Source organism: Elgaria multicarinata, chromosome 1, assembly GCF_023053635.1.
Source record: "Elgaria multicarinata webbii isolate HBS135686 ecotype San Diego chromosome 1, rElgMul1.1.pri, whole genome shotgun sequence".
In the NCBI taxonomy this organism is placed as follows: Eukaryota; Metazoa; Chordata; class Lepidosauria; order Squamata; family Anguidae; genus Elgaria; species Elgaria multicarinata.
Window position 1 is genome coordinate 93,167,829 of NC_086171.1, and position 14,800 is coordinate 93,182,628.

General features: G+C 46.1%; 1 protein-coding gene across 3 annotated transcripts in view; it reads right to left on the bottom strand.

Moving 5' to 3' along the window:
* Positions 1 to 14,800, bottom strand: part of SCN4A (sodium voltage-gated channel alpha subunit 4) — a 209,632-nt gene that overhangs the window by 35,666 nt on the left and 159,166 nt on the right. For all 3 annotated transcript variants that reach the window (XM_063132886.1, XM_063132895.1, XM_063132904.1), the window contains 2 exons: positions 3,345 to 3,477; positions 1,052 to 1,206 (listed from right to left, as the gene is read on the bottom strand). In XM_063132886.1, the coding sequence (XP_062988956.1) occupies positions 1,052 to 1,206; positions 3,345 to 3,477 (288 nt within the window). The remainder of the gene's footprint in view (positions 1 to 1,051; positions 1,207 to 3,344; positions 3,478 to 14,800) is intronic.

Here is a 14,800-nt window from a genome sequence, read left to right on the forward strand (position 1 = left end):
AAGTTAGACACACACACTGAATTTCTGGTAGTAAACCAAAAGCCCCCATTAATCATTATGTCTAATGGAATGGAAGCTGATTAAGTTATTGCTTCATCACTATCATGAAAAGCCTATTTAGCTTAGAAAAAGGGCGAGTGAGAGGAGGCATGATGAACATGATGCACAAAATATGCACAGCATGAAGAAAGTTGCTAAGGGTAAGTTCTTCTCCCTCTCATAGTAAGAGAACCCAATAGGGACATATCCCATGAGGCTGAACGGTGGGAGATTCAGGACACAAAATAGGAAGTTCTTCTTCACACAGCATGCATTTAAACTATGAAATCTGCTACTGCAAGATGTGGCCAGAAGTGATGGCCCCAAAACACTAAACATCTCCTTTGAATCCACACTTTTCAGTGTCAAGAGAAACCTATTTCACCAAAGGCAGACTCTTTTTCTCTCCCTCCACCCTTGCCAACCACTCACTTCCCTCCATCTCTTTCTCTCACTCACTCTGAATCACCACCCATATATGTCATGAAAATAATTGGGCAATACTGATGAAATGAAAAAAGCACTTTAAGGGCAAGTAAAATATTTTTTTTTAAAGATTGATAAGAAGTGATATTAAAAGTAGCTGTTCAGGTGAACTGTACCTTCCTCATCCATGTGGCTATGTCATGCCCACTATGGACCGAACAGTGTGGGATGTACATAACAAGGTTAACCTTGCACCCAAGTGCGGAAAGTCAAGGGCAATTCCACTTGTAGCTTACTGTGGAAGAACAATGATTTGGTAGCACTAGGAGCCATCCATCTGGAAGTTCTCCTAATGACACTCTGTGGTCACATAGTATAATCGACTAACAACATCTCTAGCATATGCTGTGTTGAAAACAAAGTGAGCTCCCTTTCTTGATTCTTGAGGTGGGATGTATGGGAGACACATCCTGAAGGACTATGTCTATGGTGACCAACAGAAGCTTCTATTTTTAGAGCAATATGAAATCACTTTTGTTCTCCCCAACTGCCTGAGGGAAAACAACCATGGAGGAGCATCATTTACCAGGGCTCCACTGCTAAGGAGAATCATGAAGATGATAAAGGTCTCAAACCAGTTGTGCTCCACAATCTTGAAACACGTTTTCCGAAGATTCCACCACTTCTCCCCCTTTTCCGTTTTGACGTCAACGGTCAGGCAAGGGCACCTCCGAACACAGCCTGCAACGGAGAAAGAGAAAGGCTGACTGTAAACCCACAGCTGCAGTAGAGCTTGCTTGGAATCTATGCCAGCTGATTAGAAATCACTGCCCTCTAGTCCTAGATGGGAATGCAAGCTTCTTTTTGGGGTGAGCCCTGCCCGTAAGGGCAAAACATTATGCACAAGCTCAGCACACCCTCTTCTTCACATGTTCTAGAGCGGAGTATCTGGGGAGTCTTGGGCTAGATCTACACTACTACTTTATAGCAGTATTGAAGTGCACTGATAACTGTTAGAGCACAATCCACATTCCGTATATCGCTTTCACAGTGTTATTTCCTGCTTTTTGTTCCGCATTCATAATGATTTGACAGAAGGTGTAGATTTCGAGGATGTTGACAAGGTGCTTGGAAAGGTTCGCATGACCACCTCTGTGTTGGATCCTTGCCCCTCTTGGCTAATAAGAGCTAGCAGGGAATGGAACAGCCGGCTGGGCCAAGGAAGTGATTAATGCTTCTCTGCAAGAGGGAGTGGTCCTGGGCCATCTGAAAGAGGTGGTACTGAGACCAATCCTGAAGAAATCATCCTTGGACCTGGAAAATCTTAGTAACTACAGGCCAGTGGCAAATGTTCCATTCCTGGGCATGGTCCTTGAGCGGGTGGGTGCGGGCCAGCTCCAGACACTCTTGGATGAGACTGATTATCTGGATCCATTTCAGTCAGGTTTCAGGCCTGGTTTTGGCATGGGAACAGCCTTGGTCGCCTATGTCAGGAGAAAGACAGGGGGAGTGTGACTCTGTTGATTCTCCTTGACCTCTCAGCGGCTTTTGATACCATTGACCATAGTATCCTTCTGGGGCGACTGGGAGTGGGAGGTACTGCATTGCAGTGGTTCCGCTCCTACTTCGTGGGTCGGCTCCAGAAGGTGGTATTGGGGAACATTGCTCGGCCCCCGTGGATTCTCCAGTATGGGGTTCTGCAGGGGTCAGTCTTGTCCGCTATACTGTTCAACATTTACATGAAACCATTGGGTGTGGTCATCCAGAGTTTTGGAGTGTGTTGTGATCAGTACACTGATGACACACAGCTCTATTTCTCCTTTTCATCTTCATCAGGTGAGGCTGTTGATGTGCTCAACCGGTGCCTGGCTGCGACAATGGACTGGATGATAGCTAATAAACTGAAACTCAACCCAGACAGGACTGAGATGCTGTTAGTGGGTGGGTGGGTGGTGTTCAACTTGTTCTGGGTGTGGTTGCACTCCCTCTGAAGGAGCAGTTTTGTAGCTTGAGGGTTCTCCTAGAACCTACTCTGTCCCTTGAGGCTCAGGTGGCCTCGGTGGCATGGAGTGCCTTCTACCAACTTCGGTTGGTGGCCCAGCTATGCCCCTATCTGGACAGGGATAGCCTAGCTTCAGTCGTCCATGCCCTGGTAACCTCCAAATTAGATTACTGCAATGCACTTTACGTGGGTTTGCCTTTGAAGACGGTTCGGAAGCTGCATCTTGTGTAAAATGCAGCAGCCAGATTGATAACCAGAACCAAAAGGTTTGAATATATAAGACCGATTCTGGCCCGCTTGGCTGCCTATACGTTTGCAAGCCCAATTCAAGGTGCTAGTTTTAACCTATAAAGCCTTACATGGCTTGGGACCACCATACCTGATGGAACGCCTCTCCCAACATGAATCTACCCGTACACTGCACTCAACATTTAAGGTCCTCCTCCAAGTACCTACTCTGAGGGAAGCTCGGAGGATGGCAACAAGGGAGAGAGCCTTCTCAGTGGTAGCCCCCCAATTATGGAATGATCTCCCTGATGAGGCTCACCTGGCGCCAACATTGTTATCTTTTCAGTGCCAGGTCAAGACTTTTCTCTTCTCCCAGGCATTTAACAGCATATGCTGAGTTTTTAACTGACCTGAGAATAGTTGTTTTAAATGGATATTGGTTTTTTATACTTTTGGTGGTTTTAAATTTTGTATATCTGTTTTTAATGTTCATTGTTTTAAACTTTTGTAAACTGCCCAGAGAGCTTCGGCTATGGGGTGGTATATAAATCTAATAAATAATAATAAAATAATAATAGATCTGTCCGTAGCTCCACTCAAGATCTTCGTGTGAGGCCCCTGTCTTGGGCTTGTGGCCTGGTCACACTACCTTCAGTGAAGCATTCCTGTGGCTCTTCATTCTCCGCAGCCTCCTCAGCCACTGCTTCTTCCTCCATAGGGTCTGGGGGCTTGTAATCCACAGTGCTGCATATGGATGACTCAGTCCCATCTGATAACGGCTTCTGAGGAGAACAAAGAAAGAGACAAATGGAACCTCATGTTCACTTCAGGAAGCGAGAAAACGTCAGCAAAAAGCATTCAACCTGTAATTGCTGGGCTGATTCAGTCTTAGACAAGAGTAATCAAGATAGAATCCAGCATTTACTGAATGTCTAATAGCAGAAACCCACTTTTGCTGGGGGCTAGTATGATGACATTTCTGCCTTAAATTCCCAAATGTTCACTTTTATAACATTAAAGTCATGAATTACCCATTTTGGAGGAGAAGGCCCTCTGGAATATGCATGGGTCATTGCTGTGAGTATGGCTTCTACTTGGACAGAGGCAAGCCCAGTGCCTTATGGAACCTCTTCTGAGGTCAGATGATTCTGTTGCATCTCTGAATTCTGAATGGTTATGTGATATAGAGCTTCATCACACCTACCTGTTTTGTCTTGAATTATCACACTTTGTCTCCATAGCATCTGAAAGCTGTTGTTGTTCTTATGAGCTCCATCACACCAGCCTTAGATCATCTCTGCGCTTTCAACAACCAGGACAAACTCTACAGAACTTTCCCCGATTCCTGTGCTTATCGCGTGATCTACTCTCCTGCTAGGAAGCCTCCGTGCTCCAGGAAGGGCAGGCAGGTGGGTGGGGAATGCCACACCTCCAGAAAGTAGTAGCAGCAGCAGTAGTAGCCACCGCCGCCACTCCTGGTGCTGTGAGGGCGGAGAGTTCCCCACCACTTTTATCCCACCTACCCTTAAGGAACAAAACAGGTCCTTTCCTAGAAATAGTTTCCCTTCGTTTGTACTCTTTGCCTCCGCTTCAGGCCCTGCAGTGCTCTCTCTTGCTCTCCCACCCCTGCCCCCTTCAGGTTTCTCAGCAGGAAGGTGGGGAGAGGAAAGGGAGGATGAGAATGGGGGACTCCTTCAAGCCTGTCCAGGCCCTGCGTGGTGGGAGAGCCTGGCTGCGAGCTGTCAGTCCTTGCCTCATGGGGGAGGGGGGCTGCTCCTGGTCATGAGGCTTGCACCTCCACTGGCTCTGAAAGCCCTGCGCTCCCAGTGGCCGTTCTGAGTCCCAGAAGAACCAGACTTTCCCTGGTTCTTCTGGGGGCTCTTTTTTGGTGGGAAAAAGTGCAATCAGGGCAGGACATGGGCGACGTCTTTCGAGTCCTTCGTCGCAATAGAGGACTATAAAGTGGCCATCATAGGAGTCTTTTGCACGGATTGCGCCATGATAGCAGGCTATGTAGTAGGTGTGATGGAGCTCTTAATCACAACCAGTGCAGAGAAGTGGTAAAATTTCCTACCCCAGTGGAGGCTGATGGGAAGGAAGCATAGCCAGAACAGTGAATCATGAAGAACTGCAGAGGACAGCTTCCTCTCTGGATAAGAGTTTCAAGCTCAGTAGAGACTTTCATTGTTTCATCAATTTATTTACCGTGGCACACTATTGTGACTTAGCAGATCGTTGCAGGGTCTTGTAAAAGTAAACTGGAACATCTAGAGCCATCAAAACTAGAAGCTCTTAGCAGGGCAGAGAATATTTTGCAAAGAATGTCAATTCTATTTCAGAACAGAAAGGGTGCTTTCAGCTGGAGGACTCCTAGAGCTAAAAATCAGAAAGCATTGTGCAATAATTCCATCTTTTTTCATTAAAAATTATCTGCAATTAGAAAAAATATGGAAGAAGTGGTGAGAGATAGAACTCTGCTGGCTGGGGATGCTGAGAATTATAGTCTAACAGCAACTGGGGACCCACACTTGAGAAAATCTGAGTTTAAAAGATCCGAGGTAACAGGGCTGGGCCCTGAGGCCTTGGAGAGACACTGCTTGTTGTCAGAGTAGACCAGAGGTAGGTAACCTTTTGGGGCCCATGGGCACATTTGGCAATTTGAGAAATTGCATTTGGCAATTTTATTCCTTTTTATAGGAATAACAAGAAGTGTGTGAGTGTGAAGGGGTGGGGTTAATCATCAAAGACTGAAGTATCCATTGATGATGATGATGCATCTACATCAGCCATCACCAACCTGGTGGTCTCCAAAAATGTTGGACTACAACTCTAATAAACTTCAGCCAACATGGCCAACCACCATCTGCACTGGAGAGGTTTGGGCCAGGAGCAGCCATGGGTTTGCCATAACATCTAGTTAAGCCCTTTAACTAGTCTTGCAGCCCAGGTGACAAAGACAAGGCCTTCCCTGGGACTTAGAACTGCAAATCTATGCATACTTATTTGGGACTTACTTCTGAGTATGTAAACATGTACATAGGATCAGGCTGTTAGTCAATTTTAGCTTCCAAGTGCCTTGGACTAATTTTGTCTCTAGACTAGTCTTTTTGCTGTGGAACAGGCAACTATGAGAAAGGCAGAATAGTCCTTGCTGTAATCAAGTTATCCTGCTCCTGTCTGCAACGTATTCACCAGCCTACAATGTATTCATATTTGTGACTTTGTTGGAACTTGGAATAAATCCAAGTCAGGATGCTTCCTGACAGAGGGCTCCTGATGCTACCAACCAGAAGGCATTGTGGCGCTACTTCATCTTTTCTTTCTTAACAGATTATCTGTGGATGGCTATGACTGGAAGATGAGGAGGTCTGGAACCCTCCCTAAAATTTCGTAAATGCGGCATAAAAGCCTTTTCAGAAGCAGTGATTGGTGGTTGGGGGGCGGGGGGGGGGGGGAGAAAAGAAGAATGGTGATAGGAAATGGAGGTGGCAGAGAGAGAAAACTCCCCAAGCCAAGTGACTCCTTTCAGAGAGGTAGCACTTCAGAGGAATTTAGGAGGTTATGGAGGGTTTGTAAGGGTTGCACATACTTAATTTTATGAGGTGAGGTGGCTGAGGGTTTTGTATTGCTTTTTTAAAACAACAACAACAGTAAAATCTATTTGAAAGCCCCAGTACTTCCTGGATCATGACATCACATAATCATAATCCCCTTTTTGGTATAATCTGCTCCCTGCAGCTATGTGGGAGAAATTAAAATGGAAGGGCAGGAAGTAGTCTGTGGAGGCTGATTGAATTCTTCGCTGTGCCGAAGCTTCTGAACTTCTACAGAAGCCAAAGGTCCCAGTTTGGGGCAGTAAAAACAGATACTGTATGAAATGCCAGTATTTCAGAAAGAGCTCTTCCTATTCTTTCCCCTCCCTCTTCAAAATGTCACTGTAAACAAGCGCCAAGCAGTGGGTGTGAAAGGGGAGAAAAATAGAGAGAAAGAGAGAGAAAAATGAGCAGACTGTGAAAAGAAAGGTGGCAGTCTCTGCTCCAGTTCAAAAGGCTGCTGCCTTTTACTACACTCCCTATCGGTCTGCTAAGGGAGTGAGTCACAAGATCTTCTAGTAACTGCAAGGCTACTGAGCTCAGAGAGGGAAAGCGGGTTTGTATTACAGGAGAGGGTGGCATTGGGGCAGCTCTAAAGATGGGGTTCATAGCTTAGAAGATCTGGGGCACATACCCAGGTGTGCCACTCTATAACAACAGCCATGACTGTGAGAAACAACCTGAGTTATAATTAGTAGGGGTGTGCACGGACCCCCCGCTCCGCTTCACTTGCAGATCCGCCATTTTCCGGATCGGGCCGCTCCGCCCCGCCCCCGCTCCGCCCACTTCCGCTCCGCTCCGCCCGGAGCTCCGGATCCGGATCCGGAGCTCCGTTTCCCCCCCCATAGGCTTGCATTGAAAGCTAAAAAATTATACAACTTTTTTTCTGTTCAAGTTAGAAACCTCATGTTTGGCACCATGACACCTTATGGGGATATACACACGCACGCCAAGTTTCAAAGCAATCCCATCATCCCCTGATTTTTGGCGAATTTTTGAAAATCGGGCACCCCACACACAACATCCCTGCGAGGTGGGCAGGGGAGGAGGGAGGGAAGGCAGGCAGGCATGCAGCTGGCATTTCTGGGGGCATAAGGAAGTGAGCCAAGGATAAGCCAGTAATGCATATAAAATGGAATAAATCAATAAATAAACAAAGGAGGGGTGGAATTAAAAGCAGCAGTGTTGCTGAATAAACAGCAAGAAGAATTTTTAAAAAAAGGCTATATCTGTCTTTTACCAGCAATAGGGGGACGTGCCCGGGAGAGGGGGAAGTAGCTGCCAGTTCAAGACAGCCACCAACAGCTCTGAGAAGAAGTAAAACGCTCACTTCAACTCATAACAGGCATTGCTCCACCACTGAGAAGTAAACGCTCACTTCAACTCATAATAGGCATTGCTCCACCACTGAGAAGTAAACGCTCACTTCGACTCATGATAGGCATTGCTCCACCGTTTTACTCTCTTTGGAAGGCTCTAATGGCCTTCCAGTGCAGGAGAGAGTGGGGGCACGTCCACGATGAGATGCCCTAGGGGAGCTCATCCCCTTGCACCACATCTATTCAGTTGTTCACCAAGGTTAGGGTGGGGAGCAGTGCTGTGTTTCTATCTCTTATTCTTGGCTTAGTATATGATTTCAGGTTGTGTTTGTGCATTTGGTAGGGCTACTGTTTTAAAAAACACTGGGAAAAGCCCGTTCAGATGAAGAAAGAGAAGTTTCCCAGAATCCCAAGTTACCCGTTTTGCCTATCCCCTCCTCTAACTTTGGGATCATGTGATCATGACCGGGAGCTGACTCTGCCCCTCAGCCCTTTGAAAAAGGTATTTTTCCCGCCGATTTTTTAAAAACTTCTAGCGCGCGACCCGGACAACGCAGAAAGTTGAGAGTAGTCTCAAAATGACCCGCATCCACGACTCTCTGTGCACAAGAATTTTCAGAACGATAGCTTAAAAACCAACCCAGTTATGCCCGAGTCTTTCCCTCAATGCAATCCTATGGGCGAAAAGCCGAAAACGCCGTTTGAGCTGCGCGGTTGACCCGATTTTCACAAAAATATAGCACGCGACCCAGACAACGCAGAGAGGTGAGAGTGGTCTCAAAATGACCCCCATCCACGACTCTCTGAGCACAAGAATTTCTAGAACGATAGCTTCAAAAAGAACGTAGTTATGCGCGATTATTTGCCGCAATGCAATCCTATGGTGAAATGTTTTCAAGATGGCGACCGGAGCGCTCCGCCTGAACTAGGAGCTCCAAAAAATGGCCGCTTCTCTTCGCCTTGCTTCTAGGGGGTCTGCGGTCCACTCCTACTCCGCCTCTGGGTAAGGCGGAGCAGGCCAATCCGCTACTGCTTCTACGCTCCTAATCGGAGCGGATCACACCCCTAATAATTAGCATGGTTGAGATAGGTTCTCTCAAATATCTATGACTTCACTTATGTTGAAGAGCTTTTAGGTCAAAGTTCATCCCAGTTCAGAAACGGGGTTGCATGTACTGTTCAACCCAGATACTGCTCACCCAGTATCCCATAAACCCCATAATTCACGCCTGCTTGACTAGTATCTTGACTAGTATCTTGACTTTATCCTGGTTGTGCTTTTTATACTGTATTTTGTATTTGTGCTTTTAACCTGTTGGTTGTTTTATTATGGTTTTAATTTTTGTGAACCGCCCAGAGAGCTTCGGCTATTGGGTGATATAAAAATGTAATAAATAAATAAATAAATAAACCCTTCCAGAAAAGTTCCCAAGAAAGCAATGTCAAGGAGTTGCACTGGCCAGCTCAGGGTTTTCCAAAAATGTAAGCCATCATAATTTCAGAGTAAAATCAAAGGCTTGGATTGGATCCAGATTTACAGTAGTTGCATGCAACTGAGCTGATGGAAGCATCTTCCCCTACCCCCTCTTCACTTCAGCTACACAGAAAGTTTATTAATTTATTTATTACATTTTTATACTGCCCACCAGCCAAAGCTCTCTAGGCAGTGCACAATTAAAAAACATAAAATATAACAAGTATAGATCAATTTAAAACATTAAAAGTTAAAAAGGCAATATAAAAACTAGATAAAAAACAGGGAAAGCCTGTGTGAAAAGTTATGTTTTCAGGAGGCATTTAAAAGATGTTACATTCTCCGCCTCCCGAACTGCACGAGGGAGGGTCTTCCAGAGGGTGGGTGCTGCTACAGAGAAGGCCCACCAAGTTTCTACATGGTGACATTCTGTTCGTTTTGGAATGGCCAGTAGGACTTCCTCTGAGAATCGTAGTTGTTATCCTGGTGTATAGAAGGGAAGGCGGTCTGCAAGGTATGCTAGTCCCAAGTTATTTAGGACTTTGTAGGATAACCGCATAACCTGTGGCTTGGTAGCTAACAGGCAACCAGTGCAGTTCATTTAACACAGGTTTTATATGAGCAGAGTTAGCCCAGCTGCTGTGTTCTACGCTAGCTGCAGCTTCCAAACCACACACATGGGTAGCCCCACATAGAGCCCATAAAAGTATTCTAATCGTGAGGTTACCAGTGCATGAATGACCATGGCTAGGTTATCCCTATCCAGGAATGGGTGTAGTTGGCATACCAACTGAAGTTGATAAAGGGTGCTCCGGGCCACCAAGGTCACCTGGGCCTTCAGTGACAAAGATTGATCCAAGAGCACCCACAAACTATGGACCTTCTCCTTCAGAGGGAGTGTAATCCCATCCAGAACAGGCAAACACTCCTGGGAACCACCAATCCACAACACCTCTGTCTTATCGAGATTCAGCTTCAGTCTCATCCAAGCCATAACTGTATCCAAGCACTGGTTCAGTACGTGCACAGCCTCTCCAGATTCAGTTGTTACAGAGAAATAAAGCTGGGTGTCATCAGCATTCTGGTGACACCTTCCCCAAATCTCCTGATGGGGGATCCTGCAGAATGAGGTGAGTTGTGGTGTATGTTGGATCCCTGAAAATCAGGCAGAGGCACTTTCCATGAGCAGAGCCCTTCCAGCAAAACAGAGTATAGGAAAGGATCTAGAAGGTTATCTTGCACCTGCTTAATCTAAAAGAAATGTAAGATATTTCAAATTAAGGCATGCATTTCATCCACAGAAACATAAACAGCACTTTATTTTAATGGTGTACACCAGCCTTACCCAATCGGTGTGGGACTGCAATCAGTCCTATTCCTTCCTGCAGAAAACCCCTTAATGAGTTAAAGATGGAATAGCTACACAATATCTTTTGATTGATAGCACTAGGACAATTAAGGAATTAGGGTGCTTACAAATTCTCTTATGGTTCAAGATGTGGTAAGCATGAAATGTATTTCATTGTTGTTATCCTCATATTGCTCTGGGGCAGTAATGAGGCAAGGGGGAGGTGAGACAGTGACAATCCACTGTTGTTATGGAAATCAAGGGAATTCATGGCAGAAAATTCAAACACACACACAAACTGTATACTGCAATTTGTGACATCCCTAGGAAATGGTTGATTTTAGCTGCATTGGCATTGCTGGGGATGCTATTGAGAAATTGCTAAGCCACCTCTATCAAAGCAATATAAGGTCAAAAGCCAAGTGAAGAACCATTAACAATTCTAAATGATACATAATTTAGGAATTTGGAGATTTAAACAAGAAAGAAGAGAGATTGTATTAAAGAGAAGATAAATAAAAACGCAAGCAGGTCCACAATGAATTATAACTGATACCAAGAAATGCAGGTTGCTTACCTGTACCTGTAGTTCTTCGAGTGGTCATCTATGTATTCACACATATGGGCTCTGCGCCCGTGCGGAGACCTAAACCGGAACCTCAAATAGCTAAAAATAACGCTTTAGGCGGGAACCATCCTTGGCGCCACAGCGCATGTGCACGCGGTTCCCGCCTATACCTCAGTTTACAGGAGTCCGACATTGTGGCCCCATAAACTTGGTATAAAAGGCATTTAGTGTAATTCAATTAATATATATATATCAAATACACCACCAAGAGGGGATGGTGGGTGGGTTGTGTGAATGCATAGATGACCACTCAAAGAACTACAGTTACAGGTAAGCAACCTGCATTTCTTCTTCGTGGTCTCTATGCATCACACATATGGGCGATCAGCAAGCTGGCATACCTGGAGGTGGGTTGGTGTGTCATCTTAATATTTCAGACAGGACTGCTCTCCCAAACAAACAATCCTGTCGTGCCCTTACATCAAGGTTATAATGTTTGATGAACGTGGACGGAGTTGGCCACGTTGCTGCCCTGCACACTTCTTGTAGAGGGACACCCCTTCAGAAGACCACTGAAGTTGCCATCGATCTGGTGGAGTGCGCTGTCACGGTGTCAGACAACTGCAGATTAGACAAGGCATAAGCCATCTCGATTGTCTGCGTTATCCAGTGAGAAAGACGTTGGCAAGATAGGGGGAGACCCTTACGAGGTTCCCCATAACACACAAACAGCTGTTTTGTTTTTCTGAAGTTTTCTGTCCTTGCTTTATAGAAGGCAAGAGCCCTTCTGACATCTAAAAGATGTAAGGTACGGTCCACTGGTGTTGATGGATTAGGGGAAAATGCAGGCAGTACAATGTCCTGCATCGTATGAAAGACCGACACTACCTTTGGTAGAAAGGCTATATTGGTACAGAGTATCACCTTATCCTTGTGAAAGGTTAAATAAGGTGGGTCGACTCTTAAAACCCTAATCTCGCTTTACCGACGAGCAGAAGTCACTGCTACCAGTAATGCTACTTTAAAGGATAATAGCCTTAAGTCAATCGTAGCCAAAGGTTCGAAAGGTTTCCTCGTCAAAGCATGTAGCACTACCGACAGACTCCAATTTGGTATTATTTGTTTAGTTGTCGGTACCGTATTTCTTAGTCCCCGTAAAAACTTTTTCGCTACCGGGTGCGTGAAAGATGAGTAGCCATCGATGCCATTATGCGATGCCGCTATGGCTGCCAGGTGGACTCTTATCGGTGACATCTTTAAACCTTGTTGGTGCAAAGAGAGTAGGTACTCTAAAATGTGCCTGATAGAGCACGAGTCAGGTCGAGTGTTTCTACTTGTAGAGAAAAGGGAAAATCTTTTCCATTTGCTAGCATATGATTTTCTGGTCGATGGTTTGCGGGACGCTAGCAATACGTCATCGATAGTTAAGGTGTTGGGCTGCAGAGTGATATTCTCCACGTCGTCATTTTCAGCGTCGACAACTCCGGATGCCGTATCATGCCTCGATCCTGAGTCAACAGCATCGGTATCGACGGAAGTCGTATGTAATTGTGGTTCGACAATCTCAAAGCATGGGAGAACCACGGTTGTCGATGCCACCACAGGGCTATCAAGATGCAGTCTGATTTGTCCATCTGGATCTTGGATAGGACGCATGTTAGTAAAGGGACGGGTGGAAACATGTATAGCAGAGCTCCCTTCCACGTCCTGGTGAACGCGTCTCCTAAAGAGTGTTTGCCCTTGCCTGCTCTGCTGCAGAATTTTGGACATACAGCGTTGCTTTCTGAGGCAAAGACATCGATCGTGGGGGTACCCTAGTATTGAAAGAGGTCTTGCCTCATCTCGACATCGAGCTCCCACTCGTGCTCGGTATGGAACGATCTGCTCAGAAAGTCTTCTACAGTATTCGTCTTCCCTGCAACATGTATGGCGGTTAGGAAGATGTCCTTTCTTATGCACCAGTTCCATATGCGAAGGGCTGATCTTGTCAGGGGTGAGATCGTGTGCCTCCCTGTCTGTTGATGTAACAGACGACCGTAGTGTTGTCGGTGGCTACAAGTACAGTTCGTCCCTGTAAAGATGGAAGAAGGGCTTTCAGAGCCATCTCTACTGCCAGCAACTCGAGGTGATTGATATGCTTGGTCTTTTGTGGCGTAGACCACCTTCCCTGGACCTGGAGTGGTCCACAAGAAGCGCCCCATCCTAGTAACGAAGCGTCGGTAACGATCGTCTTCGATGGGCTTGGGGCTTGAAAGGGAACCCCTTGAAGAAGATTCTTGTGTACTGTCCACCATAGAAGAGATTATCATACCGAGGGTGGTAGAGATAGTCGAGCCCAATGAGGGTTGGTACGGAGATCAAATGTCCTGAGAAACCAGTTCTGTAGGATTCTCATCCGTAACTTTGCGAACCTGATGACTGCAGTGGTTGCAGACATTAGCCCCAGTAGTCTCTGTATCGACCACGTGGTGGTAAGGCGTCGAGCTCTGATATCGAGCACTTGGTCACGTAGGGTTATTGTCCTCGATGTTGGGAGGTAGGCTCTTGCCTCTACCGACGACAGGGTAACGCCTATGAAATCTATCTTTGTTCGTGGAGTTAGGATAGACTTTTCTAGGTTCACCCAGAGTCCTAGGCAGTCGAGGAGTTGCATGGTGGTGGCAATGCTCTCCTGTAAGGTAGCGCTGTTTTCTGCCACCAACAGCCAGTCGTCTATGTAGGGGTAGACAGAGATCCCCTGCTGCCTGAGGTGAGCACATACCACCGCCATCACCTTCATGAACACGCGAGGTGCTGTTGCAAGTCCAAATGGAAGGACGTTGAACTGGAAGGGTTGGTCCCCAACTAAAAATCGGAGGAAAGGTCTGCTGGATTCTCTGATGGAGATGTGAAAATACACGTCCTTCAGGTCTATCACAGCAAACCATACATCCTTGTGGATCAATTGAAGGATTGATGTCACCGTGATCATACGGAACTTTTTGGGACCTCCATCTTTTTTCGGGACAGTAAAGTACTGGTAATAGAACCCGTGATTGATTTGGAGCATTGGTATATAGGAGACTGCTCCCTTGTCGAGGAGCATCTGAATCTCTTGTAGAAGTGGAATAGATGGTGTTGTTATCTTTACTCCCGAAAAAGGAGGGGTGGTATCGAACTCGATGCTGTATCCATTGCGGATGATGGTAAGGACCCAATAGTCCGTGGTTATTGATTCCCAGTGTCGAATGTAATGTTGGAGTTGGTGACCGAAAGGTGGTAGGTAGGGGTAGGGGCAGTCAAAGGTGCTGTTTCTTGCTGAAATACGGCTGCCGTCGGGCTTGCTGGTACCGTGGTTGATAACTTCGTTTCTTCTGCATTTGTTGTTGCTGTTGCCTCGGTTGCTTATCATAATTGGGGCATTATTGCTGAAAGAAGCGTTGTCTTGACCACGTCTAGGTCTGTACTGGATCGGTGGCGCTGTAAAGCCCATCCTTTTGGACGTTGTACGGGCCTTGTGAATAGAATCCAATGCCTCATCTGTTTTGGCATTAAAAAAGCCTTCGCCGTCGAAAGGTAAATTTTCGATCCTCATTTTTGTCTCATGGCTCAAGCCAGCTGACCTGAGCCATGCGTGTCTTCGTAAAGCTATGGAACCCATCATAGCTTTAGAGTCACAATCCGTTTGATGTCTAGCAGTGCTGAGTTGCTGCCTCGCTATTGCTGAAGCTTCTGCCTGAAATACTCCGGCTAATTCCCTCTTATCATCAGGTAGATAGTCACAGAGTGATCCTATTTTCTCCCATAGGAAGACTTGGTAACGA